The sequence below is a fragment of the Lynx rufus genome, unplaced genomic scaffold (assembly GCF_022079265.1).
Source record: "Lynx rufus isolate CCGP_SWC_20201006 ecotype Redwood Valley unplaced genomic scaffold, mLynRuf1.p SCAF_14, whole genome shotgun sequence".
Classification (NCBI taxonomy): Eukaryota; Metazoa; Chordata; class Mammalia; order Carnivora; family Felidae; genus Lynx; species Lynx rufus.
In genome coordinates this window covers 44,343,021-44,360,748 of record NW_025814828.1, presented here as the reverse complement: position 1 = coordinate 44,360,748, position 17,728 = coordinate 44,343,021, and the positions used below count along the sequence as shown (strand labels likewise).

The following is a 17,728-nucleotide window of genomic DNA, read 5'->3' as shown; positions in this document are numbered from 1 at the left end:
TCAGGCCCCTCCGCTTTTGCAAGCCAGACTCAGGGACTCTGCTTGGCCGGCAAGCCGCCCCTCCACCCCGGCTCCCTCCCGCCAGTCCGTGGAGCACGCACCACCTTGCCGCCCTTCCTACCCTCTTCCGTGGGCCTCTCGTCTGCGCTTGGGTCTGGCGACTCTGTTCTGCTAATCCTCTGGCGGGTTTCTGGGTTATTTAGGCAGGTGTAGGTGGAATCTAAGTGATCAGCAGGAGGCGTGGTGAGCCCAGCGTCCTCCTATGCCGCCATCTTCCCTCCCTCCATCAAAATTCTTTTAACTTTAAAATGGAATTCTGCTGTGAATTCTACAATTCACTGAAGTACTTGTGTGACTCACCAACTAAACTGTGAGTGACAGAGATAGTAGCATGGCTTACTCAGGACTACTAATCTGTAGGCATCTGATCTTTCAAACATGGTCCTCAACAAGGGTCCATTTCCTATGGCGAGGGAAGATCAGTAGCAACTTCAATACAGTGGCACCATGAGTTGCCCTGCTGAGGATGTGGCCTCCATGCTGAGGTTCATGATAAGACCTGACATCTCCCAGTTTGTTCTTCTCCTTTCCTTCTGAACTTCCCCCTAATATTCCCCCTGTCTGACATTTCTCTTTATCTTACTGCCCTTTGGCACCAGGCACATAAATGTCCTATCCTCTAGCAAAGTGCTGTTAGGACTAGTCATGAGATAGACTTTAAATATGTGGATTTTGAGCTTCTGGAAGGAGGTAAACTGCAAAATCCAAATAACAAATAAAATATATTCAAATAAAGGTATTGTTTTTAGAGTGAAATCAATGAATGATTGCTTAGTTTTTTATTTAACTCTAAGAAACGGGATCACATTAGAGTTTCTATGGGGCTATATCTACTTGTCATCACACAGGTGTTTTGCAACCACACCTGGGGACTTCACTGCTACCTACAAATGTTTCCTTTGTTTTCTCAGTTCTCTTTCCTCTTTGCCATAGAGCTACACAAATTCTACTCCCCTTTCTACTAACCTCTTATCTTATATGTTTTCTCCTCACACTTAGCAGATGACTCGACTTTTACCTTTCCAAGGAAAACAAATCTCTCAAGTGTAACATCTCAATTTCATAACACAAACATACAACCTTCTTTATACCCTTATCCAGCCTTTCCTCCTTCCCTCTGGGTGTAATGGAAGAGGTAGCCTTCCCTCCATCTACGCTAAATTCCTTCTCTGTGCTTCCCATCACAAGTTCTTCAACTCTCTCAGACTCTTGTTGCCACATTTTCCTATGTCTTCAGGATTTCCCTCTCTACTAGATGGATCCTCAACAAATAAAGGTGCCCGAGTGTCTGTCATCTTGAAAACAAAAAAACCTCTTTTTCTATCTGACATTGCCTTTCAGCTACCATTCCATTTCTCTCTTCTCCTTCATAGTTACATTACTTGAGTGAATTATTTAGACTCACTGAATCTAATTCCTTACCTCCCACTCATTCTTCAACTCACTGTCATCTGTCTTCCCACCTTGTTACTCTATTAAAACAGTTCTTGTTAACAATCTTTTCTACTATGTCACTATCACTGTATTATTCCACACACTTTACAACTCCCTCCTTAAATGTTGTATAACCCAATTCTGTGACTTCACTTTCTCCTGGTTTCTCTGTTATTTTGATGACCACTCCTTTTTTAAATGATCCTTTTGTATGCACTCTTCTCTATGCCCATTCCAAAAATTTGTTTTATTAATATATGATTATATGCCATAATCTGCACCCATTTAAAGTGTATAATTCAATGGTTGTTAATGCATTTACAGAGTTGTGTAATTCTAATTTTAGAATATCTTCAATATGACAAAAAGAAACCCTATACATATTTGAGATCAATCTCCATTCTCCTTTCCTTCAGTTATAGGCAACAATTAATATACTTTTTGATTACATGGATTTTCTCATACTAGGCATTATATATAAAGAAATTATACCATATGTAATATATTATGTCTGGCTTCTTGTTCATCCATGTAATGGTATAATACTCCATTCCCTTTTATTTCTGAATAATATCTTATTGTGTGGATATACTACATTTTATTTATACGTTCATCAGTGGTTAAACATATAGGTTGTTTTCATTTTTTGGCTGCTATGAATAACACTGCTATAAATATTCATGAACAAATATTTTTGTGGAATATGCTTTAATTTATCTTGGGAATATATCTAGTAGAATTGTTGGGTCATGTGGTAACTCTGTTCAACATTTTAAAAACTGCCCAACTATTTTCCAAAGTGATAGTGATACTTTACACATATGAGGGCTCCAATTACTCCACATCTTCACTATCACTTGTTATTTTTTAGTCTTTTTTTATTATAGTCATTCTACAGGGTGAGACGTGGTTTCTCATTGTGATTCTAATTGGAATTTCCCTAATAACTAATAATTTAGGGCATATTTTCATGTGCTTATTGTCCACTTGTATATTTCTTTGGAGAAATGTCTTTTTAAATCCTTTGCCAGTTTTTAATTGCATTATTTGTTTTATTACTGACTTGTGAATGTTCTTTAATATTCTGGATACAATACAGGTTGTTGATCATTTTATTGTTTTTAAAGTTTTTATTAAAATTCTACTTAGTTAACACACAGTATAATATCAGTTTCAGGTGTACAATATAGTGTCAACACTTCCCACTGCTCATCACAAAAAGTGCACTCTTTAATCCTCATCACCTATTTAACCCATCCACCCACCCACCTTTCCTCTGGTAATCATCAGTTTGTTCTCTATAGTTAAGAATCTGTTTATTGATTTGTCTCTCTCTTTTGTCTTTTTTCCCCATACAATTATTTCAATAGATGCAGAAAAAGCATTTGATAAAGTACAACATCCATTCATGATAAAAAAAAAAAGTCAACAAAATCAGTTTAGAGGGAACATACCTCGACATAATAAAGGCATATATGAAAAACCTACAGCTAATATCATCTTCAGTGGGGAAAATCTGAGAGCTTTTCCTTATGGTCAGGAACAAGACAGGGATGTCCATTCACCACTGTTATTTAACATAGTAGTGGAAGTCCTAATCACAGCAATCAGACAACAAAAAGAAATAAAAGGCATCCAAATAAAAGGAAGGCGTCAAACTTTCACTATTTGCATATTAAGTGATGCTATATACAGAAAACCTGACAGACTACACCAAAAAATTGTTAGAATTAATGCATGAATTCAGCAAAGTCATAGGATAAAAAATCAATGTACAGAAATCTGTTGCATTTCTACATACCAATAGTGAAACGGCAGAAAGAGAAATTGAGGAATCAATTCCATTTACAACTGCACCAAAAAACCCCATAAGATTCCTAGGAAAAAACCTAACCAAAGAGATGAAAGATCTGTACCCTGAAAACTATGAAACACTGATGAAAGAAATTGAAGATGACACATAGAAATGGAAAGAAATTCCATGCTTATGGATTGGAAGAACAGATATTCTCAAAATGTCTACACTACCCAAAGCCATCTACACATTTAATGCAATCCCTATCAATATGCCAATAGCATTTTTCACAGAGCTATAACAAACAATTCTTAAATGTGTATGAATATACAAAAGACCCCAAATAGCCAAAGCAATCTTGAAAAAGAAAAGCAAAGCTGGAGACATCACAATTCCAGACTTCAAGTTATATTACAAAGCTGTAGTGATCAAAACAGTATGGTGCTGGCACTAAAATAGACACATAGATGAAGGGAACAGAATAAAAACCACAGAAATGAATCCGCGATTATATGGTTAATCTTTGACAAAGCAGGAAAGAATATGCATGAGAAAAGGACAGTCTCTTCAACAAATGGTGTTGGGAAAACTGGACAGCAGCATGCAAAAGAATAAAACTCGACCACTTTCTTGCACCATACAGAAAAATAAAATCAAAATGGATGAAAGACCTAAATGTAAACCTGAAATCATAAAAATCCACAAGAGCACACAGGCAGTAACTTCTTTGACATCAACCATAGCAACTTCTTTCTAGATATGTCTCCTAAGGCAAGGGAAACAAAAGCAAAAATAACATTTGGGATTTCATCAAAACAAGAAGCTTCTGCACAGTGAAGGAAACAATCAACAAAACTAAAAGGCAACCTATTCAATCAAGAAGATATTTGCAAATGACATATTTGATAAATGGTTAGTATCCAAAATTTTTGAAGAACTTATACAACTAAACATCCAAAAAACAAATAATTCAATTAAAAAATGGGCAGAAGACATGAATAGACATTTTTCCAAAGCAGACATACAGATGCCCAATAGACACATGAAATGATGCTCAACATCACTGATCATCAAGGAAATATAAATCAAAAATATGACATATAATCTCACACCTGTCAGAATGGCTAAAATCAACAACATAAGAAACAACAGGTGTTGGCAAGGATGTGAAGAAAGGGGAGCTCTCTTGCACTGTTGCTGGGAATGCAAACTGGTGCAGCCACTCTGGAGAACAATATGGAGGTTCCTCAAAAAGTTAAAAATAGAACTACCCTATGATCCAGCAATTGCACTACTACATATTTACCCAAAGAATACAGAAACACTAATTCAAAGGGATACATGCACCCTGATATTTATAGCAGCCAAATATGTAAAGAGCCCAAGTGTCCATCAACTGATGAATGGATAAAGAAGATATGGTATGTACAATGGAACGTTACTCAGCCATATAAAAGAATGAAATCTTGCCATTTGCGATGGCATGGATGGAGCTAGAGGGTATTATGTTAAGTGAAATAAGTCAGAGAAAGACAAATACCATATGATTTCACTCACCTGTGGAATTTAAGAAACAAGCAGATTTGTTGATCATTTTAAAAAGCCAACTTTTTCTATTGTTTTCATAATGCTTCATTTAATTTTCATTCCATTCTTTTGTATTACCTTCTTTTTTAAAGTTAACTCTCCACCCAATGTGGGGCTCTAACTCACAACTCTTGAGATCAAGAGTTGCATACTCTACCAACTGAGCCAGCCAGGCACCCCATATGTCATCTTCTTTTTGCTTGCTTTGTGTTTACTTTGGTCTTCTTTTAATAGAAACATAATTACAAATTTTCACTTAAGTACTGCTTTAGGTGCAGCTCAAGTTTTTGTGTTTTGATCCTATCCATCTCAAAGTTTTTTCTAATTTTCATTGTGATTTTTTCTTTGACCCATTGGTTATTTAGGAATGTATTGCCTAATTTCCACATATTTGTGAGTTTCCCACATTTTTCTCTATGGTTGATTTCTAATTTAATTCCATTTTGGTTAGAGAGCATAATTTGTATAATTTCAGTCTTTAAAATCCATTGAGGAATATTTATGGCCTAGCATATGGTCTGTTTTGGGGAATGTTCTGTGTACTTGACAGGAATGAATATTTTGCTGTTGTTTGGTGGAGTGGTCTTTAGATATATGTTACTTTAATTGTTTTATAGTATTGTTCCCTTACTGCTATTAGTATCCTGGAACACCAGTCCCCTCCTAATTGCTAACTTTTAAGATTCCTATTGTTTTAAACAATGCTCTTTGGCATGAATATTTCTAGGTTCTTTTCCAAATAAATTCAGTCCTTTCAAGCAACGCTGCTGTGCTTAGTTTTCATGGCCTGCCTCTCCTCCTAGGCAGAAACTCCAGACAACTGTACTGGAACAAGAGGTGGGTATAGCAGGCTTCTCCTGCAGTAACACCCCCAATTGGTCACTGGTGGAGATGGCAGTCCATGGTTATTTCAGCTTTCCCTACTTCACCCTACAAATGTATTATGGCAGAGGAGAATGGAATCCTGCTATTCTTGGCCTGTCATGCCTAAGGCTGAGACCTCACTCTGTAATTGGAAGTTAGTCCTCTAGCCTAGGCTTGCCTGTAATAGGAATTCTGCAACATGGGGCTGCAAGGGTACAGAGACACCTGGTGGCCTTCTCCTCTTGGTGTGAAGGCATAACCCTAGAGTAGCAACTGAGGGGATAGGGAGCCCCCATCTTCTTGGGCACATCTATATTTCAGGTAGAGCTTGTACATGGAGCTGGGGGAGATGGAATACCTCAAATGCCACAGACTCTCACTATTTTTGTAGAGATTTACTAGATTTTCTTGAACAAATCTTTATTATTTGCTGTATGCCCTTATGACAAATTCTAGTAACTTTAAGTGTGTGTGTGTGTGTGTGTGTGTGTGTAAAATTGTCACCAGTTAAATGGTACTTCACAGGGGGATGGGTCCACCAAGATCCTCACACAACCATTCTGAAGTCCTGAACCCATACTTAAATGTTGATACTCCTCAGGGATCTCTTTGCTGTCCTCTCTACACTCTCTCCTTAGATGAACTTGGGTATACCCACTTTTTCATCTACTGCCCACCTACTGATGACTCCAAAATCTCTACCTCCAGCTCATTCTTCTTTCCTAGACTGCATCTGTGTGCATCTCTGGCCTTTTGGATATCTCCAGGTTAATATCCTTTGGTTACTGGAAACTAACAGTTATAAAATTAACTCATCTATTCTCTGCCCCAGGGAATGGTACCATCAACCCTCTTGCTCTAGTGAGATATATCAGTGATATATCTCTTTCATTTTCAACATCCAGTTAATCAACTCATGCCCCTTTAAACCCTATACATTTCTAAAAGGTATCCACTTCTTTTTTTTTAAGTTTATTTATTTTGAGATAGAGATAGTGGGACAGGGGCAGAGAGAGGAAGACAGAGAATCCCAAGCAGGCTCTGGTGCAGAGCCTGATGCAGGGCTTGAACCCATGAACTGTGAGATCATGACTGAAGTTGTGCACTTAACTGACTGAGCCACCCAGGTGCCCAAAAATGTATCCACTTCTATCAACATGGTCAACATGTTAGTTGAGGTCACCATCATTTCTCACTTGGACAATTACCACAATCTCCTCTTTTTCAAACAATTTTCTACTCTTCAGACAAAGTGATGTCATGTCTCCTCTCAAATCTCTGACAAGTTGCATAAGACCTTCTATAATCTGGCTTTTTCTTAGCCCATTGTCTTCACCTCTAGATCTTTTCTTCTCTCCACCTTCAGATTATGTTCTAGACATAATAAGCAAGTTCCTGTTCCTAAAAGCACAATATTTTTTAAGTTTATTTATTTTGAGAGAGAGAGAGGGAGAGAGAGAATCCCAAGAAGGCTCTGCATGGTCAGTGCAGAGCCTGATGAAGGGCTCAAACTCACAAACCATGAGATCATGACCTGAACGAAATCTAGAGTCTTATGCTTAACCGACTGAGCCACCCAGGCACCCCTAAAAGTACCATGTTTTTATCCAGCTTCAAGAAGCTCACATCTACTCTTCTCTCTTTTTGGAACACTCTGACTCCCAATTATTTCTCCTAGCTAGGACTATTCATCCTTCAGGTGTCAAGTTACATGGCATTTCCTCTGAGAATCTCTCCCCAAACCCACTAAACTAAGTTAGTTCCCCTACTATGTGCTGGAAGCACCCGCTGAATCCCCACTATCATAAAAAAACACTTGGTACATTTTTCTGAGATTTCTTGTTTCATTATCTGTCTCCCCAATACAGTGAGAGCTCTGTGAAGATATGGGCCATGTCTGATTTGCCCAATTAATGTATCTCTAGACGTAACAGAATTCGTAACCTAAAGTTCTAATAGTTCTGAGTAGTTTATCACAACTAAAGCTCAGTTGTAAGGCTGGAGGTACTAGATAAATATAAGTACTTTCCTATTTATCTACCAGGCTAGATGAAAAAACACAACTAAAATTTTTACTGATTGGAACATGATAGAGAATCTTTTCTTCACATATAGAACATATTAATATTTAATTCAGGATTAGAAAAAGGTAATAATAAATAGATTTGGACAGTGGGATGTTCTTGGGCAGCACAGTATTCCTGGGAAGGGTTTCCTTGCACTAAATAAGAATACATCCAGGATTGGGTAATTCCTAAAATGTCCACTAGAGAGACAGATGCCATTGATGGTACCATATATAGCATATATAAGTTTCCCTCACTATCTGAAAGTAGAGCATTCCTATGAAACCTTTCCTAAGCTGGCAAAAAGTGGAGAGGCATTTACAATTAAGTTATATGGAAAAAATTTTGAGTGTTCCCAGACCCAAAAAATAACCTCTCTTAGGCTTTTCTGATACCTTAAGACACATCTTGCTAATAGATGTAATGGAGATAAAATACAGATGCTCACAGACACAGTTCAAAGCTATGGTATTTTGATGCAGAGATGCCAAGTATAGTTCCTGGGGAAGGAACTTCATGGGGCCACTCTCACTACTGGGGTGCACGCTGCCCTATAGGGTGTTGCTGCAAAACAAACACTGAACACTATTTTTGCTTTTTTGCCTTAAAAAAAAAAGCAAGAATTCTCTTCAGATTTCTTTCATTTAGCAAAAACAGGTACAATAGCCCCTCCTTATCCAGAGGGGATACGTTCCAAGACCCCCAAGTGGATACCTGAAACCATGCATCGTAACAAACCCTATATATATATATATATTTTTTTTTTTCCTATACATACATACATATAATAAAGTTTAATTTATAAGTTAGGCACAGTAAGAGATGAACAATAACTGATAATAAAATACAAGAATTATAACAATATACTACAATAAGTTATGTGAATATGGCCTGTCAAAATATCTTATTGCACTGTACTCACCCTTCATCTTGTGATGAAGTGAGATGATAAAAAGCCTACAGGATGAGATAAAGTGAGGTGACTTATGTAGGCATTGTGATGTAGCATTCGGCTATTATGGACCTTCTGATGAAGGTCAGAAGGATCATCTGTTCCCAGAACGTGGTTGACTGTGGGTAACTAAAACTTTAGAAAGCAAAGCCATGGGGGAGCCTGGGTAGCTCAGACTCCCCCACTCACACACGCGATCTCTCTCTCTCAAATTAAAAAAAAAAGCAAACCCATGGATAATGGGGGGACTACTGTAATAATTAGGTCTTTCATAAAAGAGAAGTGGCCTAATGTGAACTTACGAAAAGTGGAGGATACCTGTACTAAGAATGACTCACGGTCTATTTATGTCTTTGTAACAGCCAAAAAATAAGGTCTAAGTTTGAATGGGTAGACAAAAGGAAAAGGGAGAATTGTTACCAATCTTGTTCTAAGTCCTCTATACCCTCAGTACTGGCCCCAAATAAGTCTAAACTTCCAGAGGTCCTGGCCTGCATCTTCACACTGTTGTTTAGGTTTACATAGGAAAAGGTGTTAAGTCTTGTTGGAGCATGGCTGGGTTTTTTGGTTCCCCATGTTTACAATCTTGGAAAAGGTGGAGTACTAAATTCACTCTATATGGTCAGTCCTGTTGTTCTTTGTCTTAATATAGAGCATCAGTTTTGGAGTAATATAAAACTGAATTTCTATCCCCCCAGCCAATCGCATTCTAACCTTTTGATTCTATTAATTTCAGATTCACATCTTTGATTCTGGGACTTTAAATTTGAGATATCTTAAATACTATTTGGAGATTGAGTTGCAGAAAAAGCTTTCCTTTCTCCATGGGTATGGTAAACACTGTACATGACTTAAAACTGCACTCTCAGTTTCTGGTAGTGATGAGGGGAATGGTGGGGGGGTGGAAGGACATCCCTAGCTCATTTGGAGTCAGCTTATGGTAGGGAACCAGTTTAACATGGGAACCTAGAAAATATATGACCTGTGAAATAGTTGTAAACTGTGTTTACTACATGCTCCTCATGCAATCTGGTAATCTTCAGTAAAATCTTATTAGAAGTTATGGTCTGGTCTCTTGTGTATTATATGAAATTGGGGAAAGATGAGGGCACATTCTGGAGTAAAAAGGTACAAGAGGCAGAACAGGATTTCATTCTTAGAGTCCAGAGTAGTGGTGTCATTGTTTACCAGTTGAAAACCACTGTGCAGCAACCTCATGAGGATCAGAGGATACAGAGAGAGAGAGAGAGAGTGATACAGTAGCTTGCTGAGGATCCAGAGAAGACAGAAGGAACTTTCTGGAAAACAAGATAGTAGCAAGCCTACTTTTAGCCAGATTACAACTGTGTGATTTATTAAAGGGGCACCTCCTCTGAATCGATGCCTATCCCCGCACCGCCATTCCCACCAGCTTGTTGGGTAGAAAGTCTGTGTGGGAATTAGGAAACAAACAACCAAAAACCAAACAGGGCTATTGTGTCCCGCATTATGACTTGCTGTGTACAGGGCACGGTCTGGATTTCAGACCCAAGTTTCATGCTATGCCTGCTGTACTTATGCAGGACAGAAGCAGCAAAAATTCCATAATGGCCCTGAGCATTAGCCTAAAAAATTCTGAGGAACAGCAAGGTACCTATGTGGTGGGTGCTTAACAATAAAAGGGGTCATGGATTTTTTAAACTATTCTGGTGGAAGAGGCTCACCTGTGCCATCTGTTTAGGTTACATATATTTATATTTGAAAAGAAAAAGGTTGGAATATGTATACATATACACACATACAAATTTTTCAAATATGGTTATTCTGGGTAGGGGGATCATGTGTGATTTTTTTATTCATGTGTTTTAGAGGGAATTTTCCAAATTTTATGAAATTAAGAAAAAATTAATTTTGTAATCAGAAAAAAATAATTTTTTAAAGATAAGTTGTAGAATGGGAGTGTTGTCTCATCAGGAACCTAAGTTTATGTCCATCATTGAGGTTCAAAGTTTTCTGGTCATGTCTGGCATGCTGATGACACTAAAAGTCTTTTTACATGTGGAACTGGGAGACCTTCAAGGAAATAATTCACATTGAGGGAAGAGCAAGTTTGCCAATATGTTTAGCAGGAAGAAAACCTAGGTTTTTGGTGAGGAGGGATGAGTGCCTGTCTGGGCTGTAGATTTGTCTTTTAACCAGCCTTCCCTACTTAAGTCTTTGGGATTGCAGGGGCTTACAAATAAACAACAAAGAAATTGTTACTCAATTTTTATTATGGAAAGTTTCAAATATATACAAAAGTATAGAGAAGAGTATAATGAACTCCCAAATATCTGTCACACAGCTTCAAAAATTATCAATTTATTACCAATCTCATTTTATCTATATGCTCATCTACCCCACCCCCAGGTTATTTTGAAGCAAATATCAGTAGCATAATCATTTCATCTGTAAAATTTACAGTACATTTCTCTAAAAGATAAGGATTAAAAAAACATAACCACAGTACCATATCACATCTTAAAAAAAACCAATAAATTGGGAGATGTGCAATTTCAAATTCTGTAAGGATTAAGGAAACAATATATTTCACTGGTACCATGAGTAAAGGTATAACACTAAAACGGAGCTCACATTTTTTGCTTATGTAATTGCTTTATAAATGCAAAAGAAGAAAACTACCATATTAAAGCTACTTTGGGGCCTCTGTATGAAGCTGGGTAAGAGTGTTGACATTATAAACCCCATGGCAAAACTCCATAAAATTATCTCTAAAAATCTTTGTCATCTTTCTTAAAGTTGCTCTCCTGGACACAGTTGACCCAAGTCCTCTCTATATAAATTCTTCATCTTCTATTCCCCCCTACAGAAGATTTTTTTCTTCAATGCCTTTTCTAAGTGACAACAATTTAGCTGACTCTCCTCCACATTCTCATATGCAGAAACCAGGTAGAATGAGAAGCCAGCTGAGTGTGTCAGAAAAGGGGATGAAAATTGGCCAACTGTATCAGTAAGAGAGGCAAAATAAACCTAGGCAAAGTAAGTGGTATAATTAACTTTGGAAACTGCCTGTACCGCAGTTTTTGTTAGCGCTGGCATCAAATAATAGAGTATCCTGAACCTATAAACTGGGAAAAACAATCTTCAAAGGGATGGTAAGATCACATGAAAGTAGTTAGGGCATTGCAAAAACATCAAATATATCATTTTAAAATTTATTTTTATAAAAATTCACAATATTATATTGTGTTCATTGTATTTATTTTATAGTTTTATAGCAAGTGATATTTTTTGAATAACATTTTCAGCAAAGTAACAACAGTACAAAAACACTAAAGTTGTTACACAAAGGACTGGTTCTACAAAATGTTGTCCTTAAATGATGGGGTAAATCTCAAAATGGTGCTAGCCACTTTGTGGTATGACAGAGAATTATGGGTAATAATTCTTGTCCTTGAACAACTTAAAACTGCCTTGAAAAGTTTCTGAAACACCTGATATGGGAAAGCCTCACACTCGGTGCCCACACAGCATATATTCTACTAGCACCAATCGAAAGGGGAATGTTTTGCCACATAGTGATTACAAAATGTGAATTCAAAGAACCTTCAGAGATGTCAATCAAATTTCAAGTAGTGTTTCATATGCAGAATATGCAAACAGTAAGGAAATGTGGTCTTTGCTCTCAATGATATCACAGTCTAATGGAGAAGGCAGATACATCAAAAAAGCGCAACAATAGGCTATAGGTGCTGAAATCAGAGTCTGTTCATGTACAATAGTACAACAACCAGGGCAAGAAAAGTCAGTGGCATAGACAGGTAAAGAGTGTCCCAAGATACAGGAGGGAAATCAGATGAGCTGTCTCCTTGGAAACATTTTCAGAAACGCTCACCTCCACTTGAAAATTCCATTGATCAGTGGTTCACATCAATGATTCTTTCAAAGCCATCCTGCAGATCTTTGCTGTTCATCTGGAAAAGGAAACCAACGTATAATTAGCAGGCTTATATACTAATTTAAGAACTCCTCCAATTGACAAATTTACAAAGAGTCTATGATCTGCATCACTCTGCATTTGGAAAGCCTTCACAGAATGATCTAATGCAGATGCAATGTGAGTCTAGATCAGCAGCTGAAGGAGTTACCTGTTATATTATGAAATAAAAAATGCAGGAAAGCAGTGATACTACAAACTTTGCAAAAAGGTGGGTGGTCATGTAAGACATAAAAAATTCTAAATTCCATTTTCTGGACTGTAGGCTTATGGAAATAATTCAGGCTAGTTCTCACCCATCAAAGGGTTTATGGTCTAGCTGCACAACCATGCAAATAAGTACAATAAACTGTTAGAACCATGACACAGAAGAAAGTATCTTATCCCAGTGGTCAGGAAAGTATTCTCATGGTTTATAAAGTATTATTTTTATTATCTCAAATTTTTATAAATTATATATTAAAAAAAACCTGAGCATCAGATAGATAACTTAGCTAAAGTCAGTGTGAGCCAGAACTGGAGCCAGTTTTCAACCCTAAGTCTGTCTGACTTCAAGCCCTAACTGTAGTTTCTATCACACCAAACTGTCTCATAGAAACGTCATGTTTTACTTCTATCACCATAGTGACTTTCCCACTTCTTATAGTACTGTTTGCCCATGAACATTTAAAATCTGCTAAATACAGTGTAACAGTTTATAAGGAAACGACTACCAAGAAAATATTGATAAAACTCTGGTTTTGTCTGGAAGCTCTCCCCCATGGGACATCTGAAAGTAAAAAGCCCTTACTCGGTCAAATATATCTTGTGTGTGTGTGTGTCTGTGTGTGTGTGTGTGTGTGTGTGTGTACATACAGACATTTCTAGAAAAAAATATACATTATAGACAGAGCACCAATTATTTCCAGTATACTTATGTATTTGTATTAACCTCTAATGTTTTCTCTTTATACATTAGGAAGAATAAACTATTTGACCAGCTGGAAATGTAAGCTGTTTATAAAACATACAGAAAAGAAATTTCTGATGCATGTCTGCAAACTTTAATTATCTGTGGAGAGTACTCTTTTCCCTTTTTTATCAAGGCAAACTTTAATTATCTGTGGAGAGTACTCTTTTCCCTTTTTTATCAAGGGGAGGGCTGAAAAACCAAACAAATAATGCACAAGTGACTTTTTAACACTCTTGGAAGGAAAAAAAAATCCCAACTGTGCATCAATCTTTGGGGCATTGAGGTGATAGAAATTTTCTATACACTACCTCTGGTTGCCTGTTTTGGCCTCAGACTCTTGGTCTTAAAGAGTAAAAGAGGATCTCCTTGGACCTTTTAACTATTCTGACAAGGCTAGGCTCCAGAGAATATTTCACAAAAACTACCTAAACGAACCTGACAGTCAATGCTGAAAATATCATGACTTATTCTAGATGTTTCTGTCAAAAAAAAGGAAAGAAAAAAAAAGCCCACAACATATTTACAGGCTAATAATTCTTAGTAATAGATTAGTATGAATACTGTGCATTTTTGTCTTAGATACTTAAGAACCAAATAAAATGATGCATTATTACCTCTAAGAATAACAAGTTAAGCCTCCAAAGTATTTGTGACAGAATTTGAGGTGGAAGGGATTTTTATCAACAAACTTATCTATAAAATAAAGATCCAATATGTCTGATATGTTAAGGAGGTATTTAAGAATCTTGTTGAAAAACTAGGTTATTGGGAAAAGACATCTTTGGGTCTATTTGAGATTTTATGAATAGTGAAAGTCTGCTTGTTTGAAATTAAATGTGCTCAAAGAGATATACAATATATATCACTTTTAAGGGAAAATAGAAAAATATTCAATAATTATATTTGATCAAACTATATAATTCAAATGAAACTGTCGCTGGTTTTAAAAACTCATATTTAAAAAAAATTTTACTGTTTATTTATTTTTGAGACAGAGTGCAAGCATTGGAGGAGCAGACAGAGGCAGACACAGAATCTGAAGCAGGATCCAGAATCTGAGCTGTCAGCATAGAGCCAAACACAGGGCTTGAGCTCCCGAACCATGAGATCATGACCTGAGCCGAAGTCGGACACTTAACCAACCGAGCCACTCACGCACCCCTTAAAAACTCATTTTTAAATTTACTTTGAGATCATTAGTGCCAAAAATGTTTTGTGAACTGAAACTTGTACTTTATCTGTGCTTAAATTTGTAGGAAGATTTGTTTCCAAAACAGTGGCACCAAACTTTAGAAAGTGCAACAGAACCCACTTTTTAACAGCAATCATATAAACATTTTAATTTGTAGAAGTACAGCGCAAACCAAATGGAGAAAAGTATTTGAGTATTTTTGAAGAGTAAAACACACAAAGAACACAAGAGGGCAGCACAAAAAAGCATACATTCTAAAAGTCAACATATAAAGTTCAAAAACACAACTATTCTATAGTCTTAAAAGAAGTCAGAGTACTGATTAGGAGTAGAAATGCAATGGGCTTTTGAGTTACAGGTAATGTTAATTTCTTGAACTGGATTCTGGTTACATGCATGTATTCACTATGTAAAAATTGATTAAGCTGTAGTGTTAGAATTTGTACATTGCTCTGTATGTTCTAAAACAGTAAAATATGAATTTCTAACAAAAGGTACCTGTTACACTTTTAGCAGTAATTGTTTTTGAAAACAGGTTGCTTTAACAAATATTTTAAATGTTAAAATTATTTAATTATGCAAATGTTTAAATTCTTTTCTATTTTATACTCATTATTTACTACTGGAATGTTTTAAAAATGTTTAAGTGTTATATATGCCATCACCTTTCCACCCTTAGTATCCTCTTCACAAAGTAGGTTGTACTTTTACCTGACTGCTGAATGGCTACGAGAATAAAGGTAGTTTCAGAAGAGAGACCTTTGGAATTTAGGTAAGATTCCTGATTTCAAACAAATATTGAAGCAAATGGAAGAGCTTTTAATTAGATATCTCAAAAAAAGTTTGTCCTGTGACAGAAAACATTTATCCTAAATCTTTAATAGAGATTGTTCAGGTGTCCTGACAGTTTAAGAAGTCTGTACCAGCCAAGTATCAAGAAAGGTACATCACTGGATTGGAATGTAATCACCATATAAATCCCATGCCTATGGTTATTGGTAGTCAGGAAGGTTAACTGGAATGTCCACTCAATTCAAATATGTGAAATAACTTTCTTTCAAAGACTAGTTAATATTGGGAGAACCATGGTTATTCTAGGGTATTAAGAAATGGGCAATGAAGTTGCAAGTTGAACACGAAATCACTCCCTACGAATACAGTTTTCATGATAACATGTACACATCAGGATGTGTTTGGCTAACAATACTTATCCAAGAAGATATTCACTGTCTAAAGTAATATTTGTTAAAGTACACTTGGGCTGTATGGGAAATGGCCACTTCAAATAAGCAGCAAAAAATTACCACTGGTGAATTTTTTTTTGAAAATCAAATTATGTACCTATGAGTAAAGAAACTTCTGAAAAGGCCAAATTAGATCACATCACTAAACACAAAATTATTGCCCAGTAAGGAAAGACCATAAGATGTGAAATTTCTTAAATATTAAAAAAAAAAATCCATCAATGATCTTTAAACCAACTGCCATCACAGAAGGGCTGGCGCTAATGCTGTGAATGAGAAAGGAGGTCAAGAAAAAAAAAAATTAAAGATGCCACACCATCAAGATGTTCAGATTTAAAAGGCCTTCACTACAAAACAAACCGCAAAGCTACGGTACTAAAAATGCACACGTGCATACACACGTGTGTGGAAACGTAAAAGAAAAGAACAACCCACAGCGTGAACACACTTGTACACACACACACACTAAGAGCTGAGCAAGCAGTTAAGGCACCTTAAAAAAAAACAACAAACAAACCCACGTGGTTTAGGCTTACCGAAATCTGTTACAGTCCTACGAAGCAGCGATTTTCAAAGCATCTGAAAAACGTGCAAATTGTCTGAAAACAGTGCCTGGCAACTGAGACAGTTTGCAAGCGTGATTCAGAGGTCTGCCAAGGAAACAAAAGAAGCCCCCCTCCTCCCCGAGAGACCGCACTAGGCAGCAGAGGTGCTCCGGGCACTATTTATTCTAAGGTAGGCGGAAAGCAGAAGTCTGTGCAGGAGCGGTACATACTAGGGATCGCTCTGTGGCAGAGACGGGGCCACCGAGTTTCCATTGGTTGGGGAGCCGCCCAGCTTTAGTTTCTCCAGATATTCGGCATGCACGGGCTTGTGGCACTGGAGAACCTTGATCGCATCTTCGATTTTGAACCACTCTCGCTTCCTTCCAATGCTAACCGAATCTTCCCAATCCTCCAGAATCTCGGTGACGGTCAGTACGTACACGTACGTTCTGTGCTTGCGGTCTTGGTTCTGTTCGAAAATGCCCAGGAGCCGGCCTAACTTCCCCTTGACTCCCGCCTCTTCGAACACCTCTCGGACAGCCGCACTGCCCGGCTCCTCCTCGGGCTCCATGCCCCCGCCCGGCACGATCCAGCGGTCCGGGTACCGACTGCTACTCACTAACAGCACCTCGTCCTCGCGCTCGCTCCGGAAGCACAGGCACGCCGCCCGCTTCTTGAACCCCTCCGGGTCGTAGGTGCGCGTCTGGTTGGGCTTGCACTTCATCGTCACGGCCACCCGCTCCCGCCGCTGGCTGCTGCTGGGGTCGCTGTCGCCGCTGCCACCGCAGCCGCCCGAGGTGCCAGAGAGAGAAAGGGCCGAAGAGAGGAGCAGCGAGAGAAAGCGCTCTGGCCAGGAGCCCCGGGAGCCCCGGGTAGATGAGGCAGGGGCGGGGGCGGGGACGGGGGCGGGCGAGATACGTCAGTCAGTTCGTCCCCCGTGCGGCCAGAGGGTCCCGAGCGCCGCCGCCTGACTGGACGAGGCGCCGCCGCCCCCGCGCCCGCGCCGGAGCCGGAGCCCGCGACCCCGGCCCTGCGCCGCCGCCAGCGGGTCCGCCACTCCG

At 38.2% G+C, this 17,728-nt stretch overlaps 1 protein-coding gene across 1 annotated transcript; it reads right to left on the bottom strand.

Annotated features, from left to right (window-relative positions):
* Positions 1-16,896: 16,896 nt before the first annotated feature.
* On the bottom strand, positions 16,897-17,391 carry NUDT11 (nudix hydrolase 11). Its single transcript, XM_047075687.1, has one exon. It carries the CDS (start codon positions 17,389-17,391, stop codon positions 16,897-16,899), a length of 495 nt encoding a protein of 164 aa, XP_046931643.1.
* Between the last annotated feature and the right edge of the window lie 337 nt (positions 17,392-17,728).

What these genes read in the sequence shown, in the direction of transcription:
- NUDT11 (XM_047075687.1), bottom strand. Translation starts at nt 17,391, where the DNA reads ATGAAGTGCAAGCCCAACCAGACGCGCACCTACGACCCGGAGGGGTTC.